The following is a 16,801-nucleotide window of genomic DNA, read 5'->3' as shown; positions in this document are numbered from 1 at the left end:
TTTTACGTTTACATTTTAACGCTTTTGTTTTTGGGTCGCTGCAAGAATGGTGGTAGAGGAAGCACACGCTGCCTGCTCAGCATGGTGAGCCGAGCCAAGGCAGCCCTCCTCCCTCCTTCTGCCACTTATCCCTCCAAGGAGCCGCATGCACATGCCACCGGGCGCTGGTCTCCAGCAGAACCCGAGGGAGGGAAGGCTGGCTGTGGGGTGCACCCCGCTTAACCCTCCTTGGTGGGCTTGCTTGCTTGTGCTACGGCGAGCCAAGACAGCCCTCCTTCCTCCTTGCCTCCCTCTGCCACTTATCCCTCCAAGGAGCACATGCACACCGCTGGGCACTGGCCTCCCACAGAACCTGAGGGAGGGAGGGAAGGCTGGCTGTGGGGTGCGCCTCAGGAGCCTCCTCTGTGGCTGCCTGAGGGGAAAAGAAACTGGTCAGGAGGAGGCGCAGCCCGACCTGCGCAGGAGTGGAGTGGAGCCGGGAGTTGCTGCAAGAAAGCAGGGACCGTGGTGGAAGGGGAAGCACATGCTGCCCGTGCAGCGAGCTGAGCCAAGGCAGCCCTCCTCCCTGCTTCTGCCGCTTATCCCTCCAAGGAGCCACGCCAGCCTCCAGCAGAACCCGAGGGAGGGAAGGCTGGCTGTGGGATGCATCTTAGGAGCCTCTTCTGCAGCTGCTTGAGGGGAAAGGAAACTGGGCGGGGGGCTGGAGAAGCTGGGGACGAGGCGCAGCCCAACCTGCACAGGAGTAAAGTGGAGTGCAGCCAGGAGTAAGACCTCGGGAGGTGAACGATGGGGGCCTAGGGAACTCACAGGAAACAAAATACATGCAAAGGGTGCAAGGAGGCTTGGATGTACCCATTCAGCAGAGAAGAACCTTGCAAGCTACATTTGACCACAAACCCCACCGACGCAAGGCTCCTTGGCTGCAACAGGCAGCAGGTTTTATCAGTCGGGTGCCATCTCTGAGTGCGCTGGGCATTAAATCCTCTCCCCCGCACTGCGCTGCCTCCCTCCCCAGCTTAACCCTCCTTGGTGCACTTGCTTGCTCTGCTCACCCACCCTGCACCAGCAGCTCTTCAAGTGGCACCCAGTGCCATACCTTTTCCTTGATGCTGCCGCACTGCATACAGTTTGAAGCTGCTTGTTGGAAGATAGTGCAATCGCAGCAGCACGTGGAGGCAAGGTGGAAGGCAGGGTCCTGCACTTCCGTGATACTCCTCCTCTTCCTCTGCATACTTGTCTGCGCTGCGTCCCTTCCAGTTTTATACTTCCCGTTCCTGCACCCCGCCCCCCCCTGGCGGCCCCACCCCTCTATTTTAACACATGAAAAAAGCCAGGAGAATGCCAGGGAAAAGCCAGAAAGAAGACAGATTTCAGGAAGTTTGTGCTTGAAAAGCCAGTCTGGAGACCCTGCTTCCGTTCCATGTGCAAAATTGAAGTGAGTGCCTTGATCGCAGTTGATGGGGGGTGGGGGCTTTTGGACTCACAGTCACCGACCGGCATTCAACCCTCTGCAGACCGGCAGTTGAGAAACCATGATCTAGAGAATATAACCAGTGTTTTGTTTTTTAAATAAATAAATAGGTGCCGATACTCTTATCTTGTTTAATATCTCTCCCCCATTGCACACAAAGGGTGTGTGGCTAAGCTCCAGAAGCACCTGGTGCAGTGCTTTAGAGCTCATTTCCCAACTGGGATTGCAGCACCTGGCAGGGTTTTGTCTTTGTTGCCTGCCTCACTGCAGGGAATGAAGACAAAACCCTGCCAGGTGCTGTGATCACTGTCCCCTCTAACAAGAATTCCCAGATGATGTTGACAGTGACTACAACTCCTAGAATCCCCAAGCTGAAGCCATTGCAGCTGGGAATTCTGGGAGTTGTAGTCAACAACATCTGGGAATCCCTGTTAGAGCAGTGGTTCCCAAACTGGGAGCCTCCAGATGTTGCTGAACTACAACTCCTACAATAAATTGTAGCTGGAGCTGATAGGAGTTGTAGTTCAGCAACATCTGGAAGCTCCCAGTTTGGGAACCACTGTTTTAGAGTGAACACTGGCTGTGAGCCCCGCTGGGAACAAGTCTGGCCCACGGGTTTTGGCGCTCTAGGTGAATCCTGACTTGGGCACACACACGCGCACACACACACACCTGGGGGAGGGAGAAGACTTTTCGTTTTGGATTGGAGTTGCCTGCCCTGCTGCCCACTCAGTCTATCTAGATTCCCCTCACTGTACCGCCGCCTGCCTCCTCCTCTACTTGCTCACCGGTCCCCACTGAACTTTAATGGCTCCCACTGACCCAAAGAAGAGGAGCTGCTGGAGCACACAGGAATATAGGAAACTGTCTAATACCAAGTCAGACCCTTGGTCCACCTAGCTCAGTATTGCCTACACTGACTGGCAGCAGCTCTCCAAGATTTCAAGCAAAGGTCTTGAACTTGGGACCTTCTGCATGCCAAGCCGATGTTCTATCATTGAGCTAGGTCCAATAAAAGTCACTACTCCATTAAAAGGCCCCCCCTGCCCCACAAATACACACAGTCTTCAAGATCAGTCACTTGTGTCCCCATTCATCCTGCTAACCCTTAGAGACTCTGATACTTCTCTCTCTTACACATCCACAGATATCCTTCATTATGATCCCCACCACCCATTGAGGTCGTCTGGAGAGATCCCTCTCCAGTTGCAGACAGTCATTCGCGGTTGCTGCCCCGAGACTGTGGAATGTGCTCCCTACTGAAATATGATCCTCTCCATCTCTGACCATTTTTAAAAAGCACTTGATAACCTACCTTGTCAGCCAAGCTTATCCAGCTTTTTAAATTTTTAAGTTTTAACCTGTTTTTAATTTTTAGATTGCCTTAATTGTTTTAAAATTTGTGTGTATGTTTTAACTTGTTTTATGTTGTTGTTAACTGCCCAGAGACGAAGGTTTGGAGTGGTGTACAAATCTGATAAATAAAATAAGCCATCCCACTGACCTCCCCAACCTACTTGGGTTGCTTATATGATCTTTTCTAATTGGTGTTTAGGTCTTTTCACTGGCTGGATCTCAGAAGGCAGGTTTGAATTCCTCCAAACCACCTTTACTTGTACCAAGATAACTCATTTGACTGCACTCCTCTGTTTCTGGGGAAAAATCATATTTCCCAGCCTAGCAAACACTGGAAGCAGGAAGAGACTCATTCTGTTCTGTCCCTTCTGCTTTCTTCTCCATTTTATTTCCTATGGAAACCTGGATCGCTGAGAGAGCCCCCTCCTTCCCCATCCATCATGCAATACTGGGCTCGCTCCTCCTTCCATTTGGCTTTCTTTCCTGCAACTTTGTTTTGGCTGTAAAAAGCCAAGCAATTCAGTGGCTGGACAAAAAACAGAAAGACAGAGGGCTGCCCCAGACCAGGCTTTTCATAGCCCGATTGCTGGGGCGGCCCTCTCCTTCATGCTCTGCTTTCTGCCCAGAAAAGAGAGGATACCCCAGTGATCAGACTCCAGGGAGCCGTTCTGCTTTCTGCCTGGCAGCTTCACTTGGATGTCAAAATCCAAGCGATTCAGCTGCTGCAGCAAAAAGCACAGCATGAAGGACAGGGCTGCCCCAACAATCAGGTTATGGAGAGCTCAGTGTTGCATGATGGAGGGGCCGGCCCTGCGTCCCCTAATAAGTTCAACACTGTCAACATGCAGCATGAGCCCCTTCCTGGCTTCTCCCTCTCACAGGCAACACATAAAAAGACTGTGCACTGCTTGGAGAAGGAATAGGAGGAGTCTGGACAGCCAGAGCAGGTGCAGAAGGCTCACTCCATTTCCCTCAGTCTGCCAGTGCCTGAGGTCTCACAAGAGCTTCATACAGTCTCGGCAGGAGGATGGGCAGGGCTAGCTCCATGCTGCTTTTGGGCAGGCAGTGACTGAGAAGAGGTGCTGTTACTCAGTACTCCTGAATACCATCACCAAAAAAGCACTGAATATAATTAATCAGGGTTGGCTGGGTGTATGTATCATTATACTAAAGAGCAATTCACAACATCTACTGAAAAACATGTTAGAAGACTGGTTTTTTCACCTGTTTTCTTCTTCTTCTTCTTCTTCTTCTTGGGGTTCTTTAATTCATCACGGCCTTTCATTATCTCCCGCAGCCGATATGGAATTTCTTGTTCATTTAGACACTTGGGTTTTGAGTTGGTTTTCTTCTTTGGCCTAAAGGTTTCAAAAATAGAAAGTGTCAGCAAGAGCCCTCAGCAAAAACAATCATCAGCATAAATTATAATTTATCGATGCTTTTGCTAAGACATCATATGCATACTGGAACCCAAGTAATGCAGAAGACCAGCTCCAATAGTATTATAAATATTTATATCCCGCCATCTCATTACTAGACCACCACACAAGGCAACTTCGCCCTTTCTCATCAGCAGAGAAAGAGCTCCGATGGGGCAAGGGGAGGAAGCTGCAAAAAATTTACCTCCCCTGCAGATGAGCAGGTCCTTGCCTCTGGGCGAGTGGATCACCCACCCAGATGATCACCAGCTGCTGCTGGTTGCTCCGAGGGTCAGGGTGTCAGGATCTGTCCCCACACACACACCAGAGCTCAAATAATGCACTGTGCAAGTGTGCGGTGCATTACAGAAATCACCCCCCTCCGCAAGTCTGCTATCTGTGGCTGCTTAAAGGAAGGCTTCTTAGGCAGATTTGCTGTCATGATGCCGCTGGGGTCGGCTCAATCCTGGAGGTTCAGATTCACATGCAAAACTGGGCTGGGCTCCCTTAGCCTGGTTTTGGACATGCATGTGAATAGCCTCAAAGTCTGCTGGAATGGCAAAAAATTAACAGAGAAGGGACAAGAGAAGCTTCATTAGGGAGTGTGACTGCAGAGGAAAGCCCTCTCCCTCATGTACAGATGCGTCAGAGCCTCAGATCTTGGTAGGACACAGAAGAGGGCCTCTCTAGCAGACCTTAGCATTCAGACAAATGATAAGGTGGTCTTTCAGGTATCCTGGTCCCAAGCTTTGAAAAGTCAAAACTAGCACTTTGAATTGTGCCTGGAAGCAAACAGGGAGTCAATGCCATTCTTGTAGCAACAAAGTAATATCAGTCCTATATATCCTATATTGTCATCATGAGCTATTGTCCATCAAACAGCTCCATACAACCACCCATCCTTATGCTTTTCTAGCTTGCTTTGCACTAGAATTCCAACATTTACACTACATGTATGGGACAACTATTGCCTCAAGATAACCCACATTATTCTTAACCATTGATACAACTACTTCCATATGAGGGGACTCATTTAACAGCTTTACAACATGGGAGTGGGACTTGAAGCTAATTGATAGTAACTTCATCAACTAGCCAACAGGGCTACTACTGATCAGGTAATTTAAGCCCAACTCTGTGATGAACGACGGAGCACCCACCCACCTCAAATACCAAAACAAGAGTTGTAAAGTCAACATTTTTTAGTCTTGAGCCTACTTTATCAGGTGCAGCTGGTATTCCTACCATTCAAAAAGTCGTTTGTTCATTATGCTGCCCTTAAAAAAAAAAAAATGACACTCTGACCTGTATAGAAAACAGATGAGAATGGGAGAAATAATATAAGTTATTATTACAGAAGTGTATGTAAAGATGGCACCTAGGCATTATCACTTTCAGTCCAAATTAAATAGCTTTTCAGTGTTTTGTATTCTTTTGTTTTGAATATAGACAAATAAATACAAGACAAGAGATCTTGTACATCATACTTAGTCCTCCTGGTTAGGAACACACACAAAAAAAGTGGTTTTGTTTCAAACAGGATTAAATGCATGTAGGATTTCCACTGCAACATATCCTTGTTGACAGGACTTCCAGACACGTTTCCCAGTATGGGAGTTGGGGGAGCAACAGCACTAAGTGTTGGATTTTTGCTTGCTAGGGATGGGTAGTGAAAAGAGTAGCAGTCCGAACCTCTGAGCAGGTTAGTATAGCAAACGAATCTCTAACTAGCATGCTCTTACTCAACACAAGTGTAAGTTATAGAAGCCTGCAAAAGACCCCTTAGACTAGTCACTGAGAAAAGCGTAGTCCTTCAGAAAGAAAGCCACTAAGGGAGACAACGAAATTCGATGCAGAGTAGTAGGTAAGAATGCAAACTGTGAGTTACGAAGTACCTGATGGAAGCCCATTCTCAGCCATAAGCTTACTAAGTGGTCTCAGCTTCATATCTGTGATATGAAGAAAATAATAACCCTAGTTCAATTACAAGGTTGGTGCGTGTAAAGATTACTGGGATAACACACAACTAACCTTTGAACATGCCAACTGTCCTCCATACTTACTTGGGTGTTATATAGAAGAGTAGAGAGAAAAAGGAGGAACTAACCTATCAACAGGCACCTTCGGAGTTGTGTGTTTTAGCTTCCCCATGTCTTCCTATAGCTGGGGCACGCGATGCCCACGTGCGACTGGCCTCCTTCCGGGTCTCTTAAAGCAGCAGGCTTCTATCGGCGTTTTCCCCCGGCCCCGCCAAACTCCCCCACTCCATTCTCTCCCCCCACCCAAGAATCTCTTTTCCATTGGTCCGCTTGCTGGTCCCGGTCCAACCACGTATCTCCGGTTGGATCACGTGCTACAGAGACGGCTGCGGCGATTGGACGAGGAAAGTGCCAGTTCCGGCGCGAGGCGTTGGGCGTTGCGAGGTAGGAGGGCGGGGTGTGGGTGTGCTGGTGATGTTCGTGGGCGCTGTGCGGGGTAGTTGGGGGCTGGTGGGGTTGCGGGGTAGCGCCGCAGTCGCCGAGCATAGAAAGGTGAGAGTCTGGAGGAGTGGAGAAATGTCTGAAGGCAAACCGAGCTGCGTCTCCTAGTGTGGGGTCAAAGGGGTCTTGAGCCTGCTCATGTTGTCTTGGAAGTAAATGGCTTTACCGCTTGCCGGCAATGACTCAAAGGCAGCTGGTGGTGGCACTAGCAAGGGAAGACCCGCCCGGCTCCAGCTGGATGTCAGTGACTCCCCGTGAAAGGTCATTCGCCTGCTCGAATTCGATGGCATCGCCCTTCTCCCTAACCATGTTTTCTTCTTTTTATTGTTAGCCTGAGGCCAAGGCCACTTAGGTCGGAGTATTTCGAATTATGATCACTTCGCTGATGTATTGCAGGTGCTTTGTTTATTTTAAAAGCAATAAATAAATAAATCCAGCAGGGCTTCTCAACAAAATATGTTACAATAATTTAGAAATAATAATACATGTGGCATTTTAGTAATGGCACATAACGCACTTGCTGCAGTCTTAGTCTATGTGTTTGTGCCACTCTGTTCCACCTTGCTTTCATATCCACCCCTTACAATATAAATGCTTACTATATGCTGGCATTATCTCTGATCCTTGGATCCTAACACTTTTATAGTGCAAAATCCTTGACCTATGCAGTGTACTGGTCTCTGCACATCCCTCTGCTCTCCTTCTTTTGCTCCATTCCCAACTTTGTGAAGTGATGATTGTCCAATAGAAGACAGCATCCAATAGGAGCCAGCGTGGTGTAGTGGTTAGAGTGCTGGACTAGGACCGGGAAGAGCCGAGTTCAAATCCCCATTCAGCCATACTTGCTGGGTGACTCTGGGCTAGTCTAGTCACTTCTCTCTCAGCCTAACCTACTTCACAGGGTTGTTGTGAGGAGAAACTTAACTATGTAGTACACTGCTCTGGGCTCTGGAGGAAGAGTGGAATATAAAATGTAAATAAATAAAATAGAAGACAGCTGTACCTCAGAAATCTGGGTTCAGTATATGGGCTTGAGCAAGTTGTCATATCTGGGAGCCAAAATCCTGACAGCAGATGCGCTCTTATCCCTGGACTTTGGGGCCGAAGTTCAGGGCCTCCACACCCCCTGGGGCCCCCCAAATCCTCTTTAGTCTGTCCTGGGTGGTGTGGTTTGTGCCCTCAAGAACCTATGTGTTAAAACATGATGCTTAACTTGCAGCAGGGGAGCCTCCAAAGGTCCAGGCTCCAAAATTACCTAAGTGAACCTCAGCCTGACAATTTCCCCACTTGTATTTAAGAGTGCTAATTTCTAATCACTTTAGAAATAGAAAGGGAAAATTTAATATGACATACTTTAAAAACTCATTATAATTTGTTGTGATGAGTTTTAATTTGTCATTATTTATAATGAACTTTTAAAAGAAATTAATTACTGTGGTTGGCTAGACTGATACTACAAGTGGCCTAAACTATATCTTATTTTCCTCAAGTATCTATTTTGAGGGATGTGTTCTAGATGTACCTCACTGCTTTTACATCTATATTTTGGATAAAAGATGAAAACTTTTATGGTCTCATTGTGTATGTTTTAAAAACTTTTAATTAGATTTGTATTTTTATATTCCAATTTAATATTGTTATTGTGTAACTGTTTTATAGTTTTATATTTTAAATGTTTTGTACATCACCTTGAGATTGTTTTAATGAAAGGCAGTATAAAAATCTAACAATAAATAAAGTTTATAAGTATATTCGCAGGTTTGGTTTAGTTTATATCCTACCTTTCTTCAATAGAGTGCAATGTGACATACATAGGATTCCTAGGCAATTTCTGTCCAGGCACTCTTTTTGGTTCCATCAGCTGTTAGGCTGGTGTCCACTGCAGAGATGGTATTCTCACTGATGGCCTCCAAATTATGGAACCGACTGCCAAATTTGGGATTTGGGGTCTGAGGTCTGCCAAATTTGGGATTTTGGCCTTTTTAAGTGGGTTTTAAATATCCTATTTAGAAAGGCTTTTAATATACCTAATGGATGTTGTTTGATTTTATTGGCCGATGTTAAGTCCCTCTGATCACTGTTCTTTTTGACTATTTTATCATTATCCTTTGCTTTAAGTTCTTGCTCTCTGACTTGAGAATTTTAGATTGACAGGCAGGTTATACATTATCTTAATAAATAAGTATAATCTAACAGATCCTGGATTTGGGGGGATGGATTGGATTTACTGGTAAATATGAACAGAGATATAGAAGTATTGGATTTTAATTGTGTTTGTTTGTTCTTGCTAGGAATGCTTCTATTTGTTCAGGCACCCCCATGACTGTGGTACAACAGGCCCATGGTTCCTCTCCGGATCTCATCACAAGTCCTTTGTCAGTATGTGGAGCCAGCCCGCAATGCTGATGAACTGTGGTCAACGTCACATCCACAAAGATGCTCAGGGAAATGGTTCCCAAAATGCTGCTTCTCCAAATGATAAGAAGCTTAGCTCTGAGGAGAAGGCTGCATCTTCAAAGGGCAAAGAGCCTCTTTTTACTATACCACCAACACTTCTCCCACCCACTAATTGCTGCATGAGTGGGTGCCACAATTGTGTGTGGATAGCATACACAGAGGAGCTTTTGAAATATTATCAGGATGGTGGAGAACAGGCACTAGCAGCTGTGGAGGAACACATACAGGATGAAAATATAAAAATGATCTTAAAGATGGAAATTAGATTCCGCATGAAGAAAGACTGAATCTTTTTGAACTGGTGGAGCGACATGCCGCACATAACAGTCTCAGGACATAACAGATTATGAAGGAAAATAAATCCTCATTATTGATGGTCCCTTCTGGAGTAAAATGAGCAAGTCTCATTTTATATGTCAGTTCTCAAGTCCATTAGTACAATATATTAATATGAGTCACAATATTCTGGTTGAATTTAAACTTAACATGTTTAAAATAGTGCAGCTTCTATGTTGTATTAGGTGACATTATTGTTAATTGTTTTGTGCTTTCATGATTTTGCCTTGAGGTCAGCCAAGGTCATATTGACCACGTGGATGATATGCTTAAACTGTAGCTATGGAATGGCCTAGGTGAACTTTTCCATCATTGCATATTTATTTATTTATTTAATATATACCCTGCCTTTCTTCAGAAGAGCTCAAGGCACACACGAGATTCTAAGCAATCTAACAGCCAGCTGAAGCATAAGGACTCCTGGGATTAAGGTGTGGGTTGCTGCTGTACATACATGCCAGGAAAGTTTAGTATTATGAATAATACACAGAAACATTTTGAAGGTGCAATCCTATGCACATTTATTGGGGAGTCAGTTGCCAGGGAGACTTACTTTATTATTATTATTATTATTATTATTATTATTAAATTATTATTTTTACATTTATATCCTGCTCTTCCTCCAAGGAGCCCAGAGCGGTGTACTACATGCTTGAGTTTCTCTTTCACAACAACCCTGTGAAGTAGGTTAGGCTGAGAGAGAAGTGACTGGCCCAGAGTCACCCAGCTAGTTTCATGGCTGAATGGGGATTTGAACTCAGGTCTCCCCGGTCCTAGTCCAGCACTCTAACCACTACACCACACTGACTCTCTTTCAATTAACAGTGCAGAGAATCAGTCTGTCGGTAGGCCAGGTAAGTTGTTGTCTGAGCTCAACATCTTTTCTCTTGCATCACTAAGTGAAATGTTGAGAAATATAGCTCACTAGTTGTGTTGTTACCAGCCACGATTATTCTACCCAGCTCCCAGGAGCCTCCCTGTTGGCTTGCATCTCCAGGCTTGGAGATTGCACTCTGTATATGCTCAGGAGCTGCACCACAATGTGAGCTCTCAGTTTATAGTACATAGGGGGACAAGTCACTTGTTAGTGGGCTCGTTTCCCCTGGATTTGGCTGCAAACAAAGCAAGTTGGAACGGGAATAGGATGCACCCGCTCTCTGTAGATGGGAGTCCCAGCTAAGTAGACTTGAGAGTTAACTATATCGAATTAAACTTCAAGGACACCTTGTGCTTGGAGTGAACCACCTCACTCCTCTCCTTTCACAGGAGATAAAGCATGCTAACGAGCAGATTATGCCAAGCAGGAAGAAGGTAAATAAGATGAAGTAATATTCTCCCCATCACAGAGGAGATGAGTCAGTGACATAGGCTCAGAGGTGTACTCACTGGAACTATTGATAGGGTTATTGGAGAGCCTGGTCCTGGCATGGATATTCTTTCATGCACCTGCATACTCTGATCATCATCACAAACAGTCTTACTTGCAAAAGGCACACTCCCATGGTTACACCCAGGAAAGGACGGACAGAAACTACACATTCCAAACAGGCCTATGCGGGCCCTTCTACTCAGCAAAGCATGGCAATAGGAATGTGCCCTTAAGGCACATTTTGGGATATAAGTATCCCCAGTTCCATGCCGTAGTGTACTCTCCTGTGTCTCTCACTCGGGACTCCAACCCACACTACAACAAGTGCTTCCTTGTATACTCTGCCGTGTGCTGTACTTGGGACTCCAACCAGCAACCTTTGCTTTCCCTTGTATGCTATACTTGGGACCCACATATAAGCTGGATCTACAGAGAAGCTATTCTCATTATCCCTCTTGAGAGGAGAGCTGGTCTTGTGGTAGCAAGCATGACTTGTCCCCTTAGCTAAGCAGGGTCTGCCTTGGTTGCATATGAATGGGAGACTAGAAATGTAAGCACTGTAAGATATTCCCCTCAGGGGATGGAGCCACTCTGGGAAGAGCAGAAGGTTTCATCTTCCCTCCCTGGCTTCTCCAAGATAGGGCTGAGAGAGATTCCTGCCTGCAGCCTTGGAGAAGCCACTGCCAGTCTGTGAAGACAATACTGAGCTAGATAGACCAATGGTCTGACTCAGTATATGGCAGCTTCCTATGTTCCTATGACCCCACTGAACATTCTATATGCTCCCTTGCAACCTACAAAGAGCTTGAAATCACTATATGGATCAGTCCTTGTACCAATCCATCCAGCTTGCCTCGTACCTATAGGAAGCTGGATCCATGGAGAAGCCATTCTCGTGGGCATCCCGTTTGATACTAAACCCTGCACCCCTCCAGCTTTCCATCACGCTGAGGAGTGAGATTCTGCAGCCAAGAAATCTTGTCTTCCAGGTCAGATGAATATGAGCCTTGGTCACTACTTAGGCCCTGAAACTATCTCTGCTCCCATTACTTAAAGAGCCCCTGGTGGCGCAGTGGTAAAACTGCCACCCTGTAACCAGAAGGTTACAAGTTTGATCCTGACCAGGGGCTCAAGGTTGACTCAGCCTTCCATCCTTCCGAGGTCGGTAAAATGAGTACCCAGAATGTTGGGGGCAATATGCTAAATCATTGTAAGCCGCTTAGAGAGCTCCGGCTATAGAGCGGTATATAAATGTAAGTGCTATTGCTATTGCTATTAAATCCAACCCCATCTCTCTATCTCAAGCCTCTTTCTCTTGCCCACCTGGGAAACCTACACAATTGGACCTTAAGCTAATGCGCCTCATTGTAGTTGGTTTATTCAGAAATGTACTTTATTGTTCTTTAAGTTAGAAACGCTTCATTGTAGTTAAATTGCTTAGTACATTGTATGATCTAATCATGCCATTCTTTTCCTGTATCCCCCTTGATTTGTATCCCCCATCTGGTGGCTACTCAGGGATAAGCTTTCTCTGTTGCTGCCCTGAGGCTTTGGAACACATTTCCTGCTGTAATAAGAGCCTCCCCATCGCTTACAACTTTAAAAAAGGCAGTCAAGACACATTTGTTCACCCAGGCTTTTAATTAGATATTGTTTTAATTTTGTTTTTAATAGTTTTAACATTTTAAATTTTAAATTGTTGCAATGTTTTAATCTTTTTATCTGTTGATTTTATTGTTTTGTTGTGAACCACCCAGAAAATTGTGTTTTGGGCGGTATACAAATGTGCTGAATGAATGAATGAAATTATTCTTCTTTTATATTTAGAAACTATATACTTGCCTCAAATCCAGTCATTTCTTGAGTCCAAATGTTTGCACAAATTAAAATTGGTGGAGCTGACCCCTTTAACAGCTAATTCCCCACACACAGCCCGAATATTAGGAGTGCCGACCCTAGGTCAGTTTCATTAACAGTGTACACTGTACACCAATTCCAGTAATTACCTTATTTTATGGACTATAAGACTCACTTTTTTCCTTGAAAAATATCCGCCAAAATTCAGGAGCGTCTTATGTTTTAACAGTTTAATATGTTAAAACTCTGAAAAACTGGATTAAAATTAAGGTGCGTCTTATAGTCCATAGTGTCTTATAGTCTGTAAAATACAGTATATTAAGCCACAATTTAGGAACACGTTGACCATGAAAACTCATCTTCTGAACATTTTAGGTATTTGTTGTTGGTATTTTTCTTCTCCATAAAATTATTGGTAATCATTTTTATTTCTATAGCAGCATCAATGTGCATGGCATTTTAGAGAGTTAATATAAGACAAATTTATCAATTTATCTTTGAACCCATATGTAACAACCTGTTTTTCCCTCCTGCATGTTATTTAAAATAAAACTAATAACAGTGCCACACTTATAATAGAGGTTTACACAGAGATCTTAAAAGATTAATAATATTTAATTTAATCTTTTATTATAGGAGGGGAGGCAGAGGGATGTAGAGGAGATCAAGTGGATCACAGATGGGAGAGGATTATACTGACATGGTTGTGCCAGTATAGTTAAGATGAGTGTTTTCAACATTCCGCCATTATAAGCCCTGAACATTCTAATGCTTATAAAGTCAAAAGTATCCACCCAATCATGCATACATCAACTAGGGAGCAAGAGACACTCTGAATTGGGCACAAATCCATTGCAAAATGGCTGAGATACAGCAGTTTAAGTTTTTACCTCCTAAAAATCATGAGGCTCTACACATGATCAACGTGTGGAGCCTAACTGGGCTTGGCAGGGAAAGTTGGCCTAGCCCGCTCTCCCTGCACATGAGCAGAAAGCCATCCATGGGCAGCCGGATAGGCCACCCACATGACTAGCAACTCCATTGTGGAGCCGGTAGGGGCGGCAGGGATCGGGGGGCACACGTGAGTGGACAGGGCATTCTGGGGAGACCCCTGTGGCTGGGAGGCTTGTTGTAACCTCCCAGTCGCTGGTCTACTCACGATCAGTAAAACAAGGTTAGCGGAGCGAGTGTGAGTGGAAAAAACATGCGTGGAAAACAATCTGAAAATCCTGTGTGAGGTAAACCTGCCAGCACCCCACGGAGCACACAGATTGTTCTCAAAAGAATCTGACAGCCAATGCATTCCACAGGGCATAAGACCTGTTAATATGTTTACAACGAACATGCAGAGGCGTATCTAGGGAAAATAGCGCCTAGGGCAAGCATTGAAATTGCGCCCCCTGTCCAAACATCTGACACCCATCTTTCAGATAACTTTACCATAATATCAGTGGAAAAATACAAGTCTGAAGGTCACATACAAGTCACATATCTGAATATGTGTACAGTGACACACACACACACACACACACACACACACACACACATATATATATATATATATATATATATATATATATATATATATATATAATTACCTGTAGCCCCTTTGGGGGGCTTCCTAAAGGCTGGGAGGGGTCTGCAAAGGTTCCCCCTCCCCCCTGCTGGCCTCTAGGGCCTCACAGGGACCATTTAAGCATGTGCAGTGGCCATTTTTAAAAATATTTTTTTCCCAAAAAATTGCAGCTGAAAACAAAATGGCCACCACGAATGCTCAAATGGCCTCTGTGAGGCCTGGTATGGCCTAGGGCCTCACAGAGGCCATTTGAGCATGCACGGTGGCCATTTTGTTTTCGGCAGCCTTTTAAAAAAAATTAATTTTAAGAAATGGCGCCCCCCAGCAGGGGGAACCCGGGAGGGAGGAGAGCACCCTCCTGCTCCTTAAAGGTAACCCCACCCCACCCCCACCGATGAACCGACCGTCTGCCGGTTTGTGCACACCCCTAGAGAATACAAGCAAGCAAGCAAGTGTGACTGACATAATGAGGAACATTACTCAAAGTTATCCTACTGCAATTAAAAGAACATGTTAAGGAATGCCTAATGTCTGTTTACTTACAATGAGACTACTTTGAGTAAGCCATTATCTTTTCAGCCATTAACCATTAAGTGGAGGCCTGAGGGGCTTAAAGGGAAGAAATCTATTCTATGCTCAGAGGGTACGTCCCTTGTGTACAACTTTTAAAATATACTACTTTCGAGACAGAAAGGAAAGAGACAGACACAAATAAGTATCATTCAAACATGCCACAACTTTATTAGAAGAAGAGCCAGGGAAATGGAAATTGCAAGTTAAGGTGCCTATCTTAATATCTGTGCCATAAGCTGTAAAGACTTTGTATGGTCTGGTACAAAGCTTTAGAAATTATGGCTTTAGAAATGAGGCTCCATGCACCCACACATTGCCTTGGTCTTTCAGTTGGACATTGGGCTGGGAAGGGATGCTTCCAGGCAGACATTCAACAGATGCAGTTTCCCTAATCATTTCCTAGAGATGCCCCTGATGATTTTTCTGCCTGATGCATCTCTGATCAAGGCAAAGTGTGGGTGCATGGAGCCTCATTTCTAAAGCCATCATCATATACCAGACTGTACAAAGTCTTTACAGTTTATATGGCACAGAAGTTAAGATGGCACCGTAACTGCAATTTCCATTTTTGTAAGAGCATGAATGAAAACATAAAGCATCTTAACTTGCATCTTAAACTGAAGGTTTTTGGATTACTGAATTTTCTCTGTTCCGTAAGTTGTCTGCGAACTTGTTGATATATTTATAACAGCAATGTGCCAGTCAGGAGGAGGTGGAGGAATGCATTTGTATAGTGTATGTTTTTAGCCTACATTCCTTAAGGAAAGTAAGCTTATGAGATCACCCAGGCCCGGCATTCTGTGTGTGTGTCTGTGTGTGTTTCCCCCATCAACTTCACAATGCCTGGACCAATATGAACCAAATTGGGTACAGTTGCAGGGACACATAGGGACACCTCAATGGTGTAGTTTGTGATTATATCATCCACCCCAATTTAAGATGGTGGTTGTGTGAACATTTGAAGTGCAAGTGGGTTAACCTATGGACCATCTAACCAATTTGAACCAAATTTGGTACAGTTGTAGTGAATGACACATAGGGACACCTCAACGGCATAGTTTGTGATGATGTAATCTACTCCAGTTCAAGATGGAGGATCTGTAAATGTTTTAGGTGCAAGTGGGCTACCTTGTGAACCGCCTAACCGATTTGAACCAAATGTGCTACAGCTGTAGGGACACATAGGGATGCCTCAAAGGTGTAGTTTGTAATGATGTCATCCACCCCAATTCAATATGGATAAGTGAACATTTGAGGCATACATGGGCTAATTTGTGAGGGTGATTATGATAAATTAAGATTATAGTGAAAGGAACGCAGACAGATTAGTTCTTTCCAGAACAACTTGTTAGTGTTCCAAGTACTTTACATATATTATTTTAGTCATTCCTACACAACCTTGTGAGATTATTCAGGGATGGGCCATAGAAGTAAATAGCTTCCATTGATCTTGATGGAAGAAAAATTAAGGACTGCAACCAGGACAGGAGACAGAGTTGAGATTGGATCAAAATAATAGAAGGGATCTCAAGCAGATTTTGTCCAATTTTGCCACCAATTACAGAGGTCTCACTGACTTCTAAGGTAAAAACAGGACCTGTGCCAAACATATATGCCCAAATAGACGAGGGACTACACTATAGAAGCCTAGTCAGATCAGATCCAGAGAGCATTGCAACAAATAGCAGCCATGGAGGAGTCATCTTAAAGCTTCCTACCCTGCAGTTCTGAGCCATGCGGGGTGGAGGGAACCAGTTTCTCTATTCACTTCTTAAAGAAATAAGCATGTTTGTGTTAAGCACCATGCTTGGTCTAACATGTAGTTTGACCCTAATTAATTGAAGTCAAACTAACCAACAATAGCCCTTCTTATCTGTAAAACCCATTAACCCCATTTTATAGTTTGGA

General features: G+C 44.6%; 1 protein-coding gene and 1 long non-coding RNA gene across 5 annotated transcripts in view; one reads left to right on the top strand and one right to left on the bottom strand.

Moving 5' to 3' along the window:
• Nucleotides 1–16,801, bottom strand: part of LOC128342437 (coiled-coil domain-containing protein 137-like) — a 53,114-nt gene that overhangs the window by 7,963 nt on the left and 28,350 nt on the right. For all 4 annotated transcript variants that reach the window (XM_053289719.1, XM_053289721.1, XM_053289722.1 and 1 more), the window contains one exon: nt 4,052–4,185. In XM_053289719.1, the coding sequence (XP_053145694.1) occupies nt 4,052–4,185 (134 nt within the window). The remainder of the gene's footprint in view (nt 1–4,051; nt 4,186–16,801) is intronic.
• LOC128342441 (uncharacterized) lies at nt 6,697–9,096 on the top strand. The gene is made up of 3 exons (XR_008314984.1): nt 6,697–6,776; nt 7,057–7,121; nt 9,017–9,096. It is a non-coding gene; the product is annotated as an uncharacterized LOC128342441 (long non-coding RNA).

This window comes from Hemicordylus capensis, chromosome 2 (genome assembly GCF_027244095.1).
Source record: "Hemicordylus capensis ecotype Gifberg chromosome 2, rHemCap1.1.pri, whole genome shotgun sequence".
Taxonomy (NCBI): Eukaryota; Metazoa; Chordata; class Lepidosauria; order Squamata; family Cordylidae; genus Hemicordylus; species Hemicordylus capensis.
This window is presented reverse-complemented; position numbering and strand designations above follow the sequence as displayed.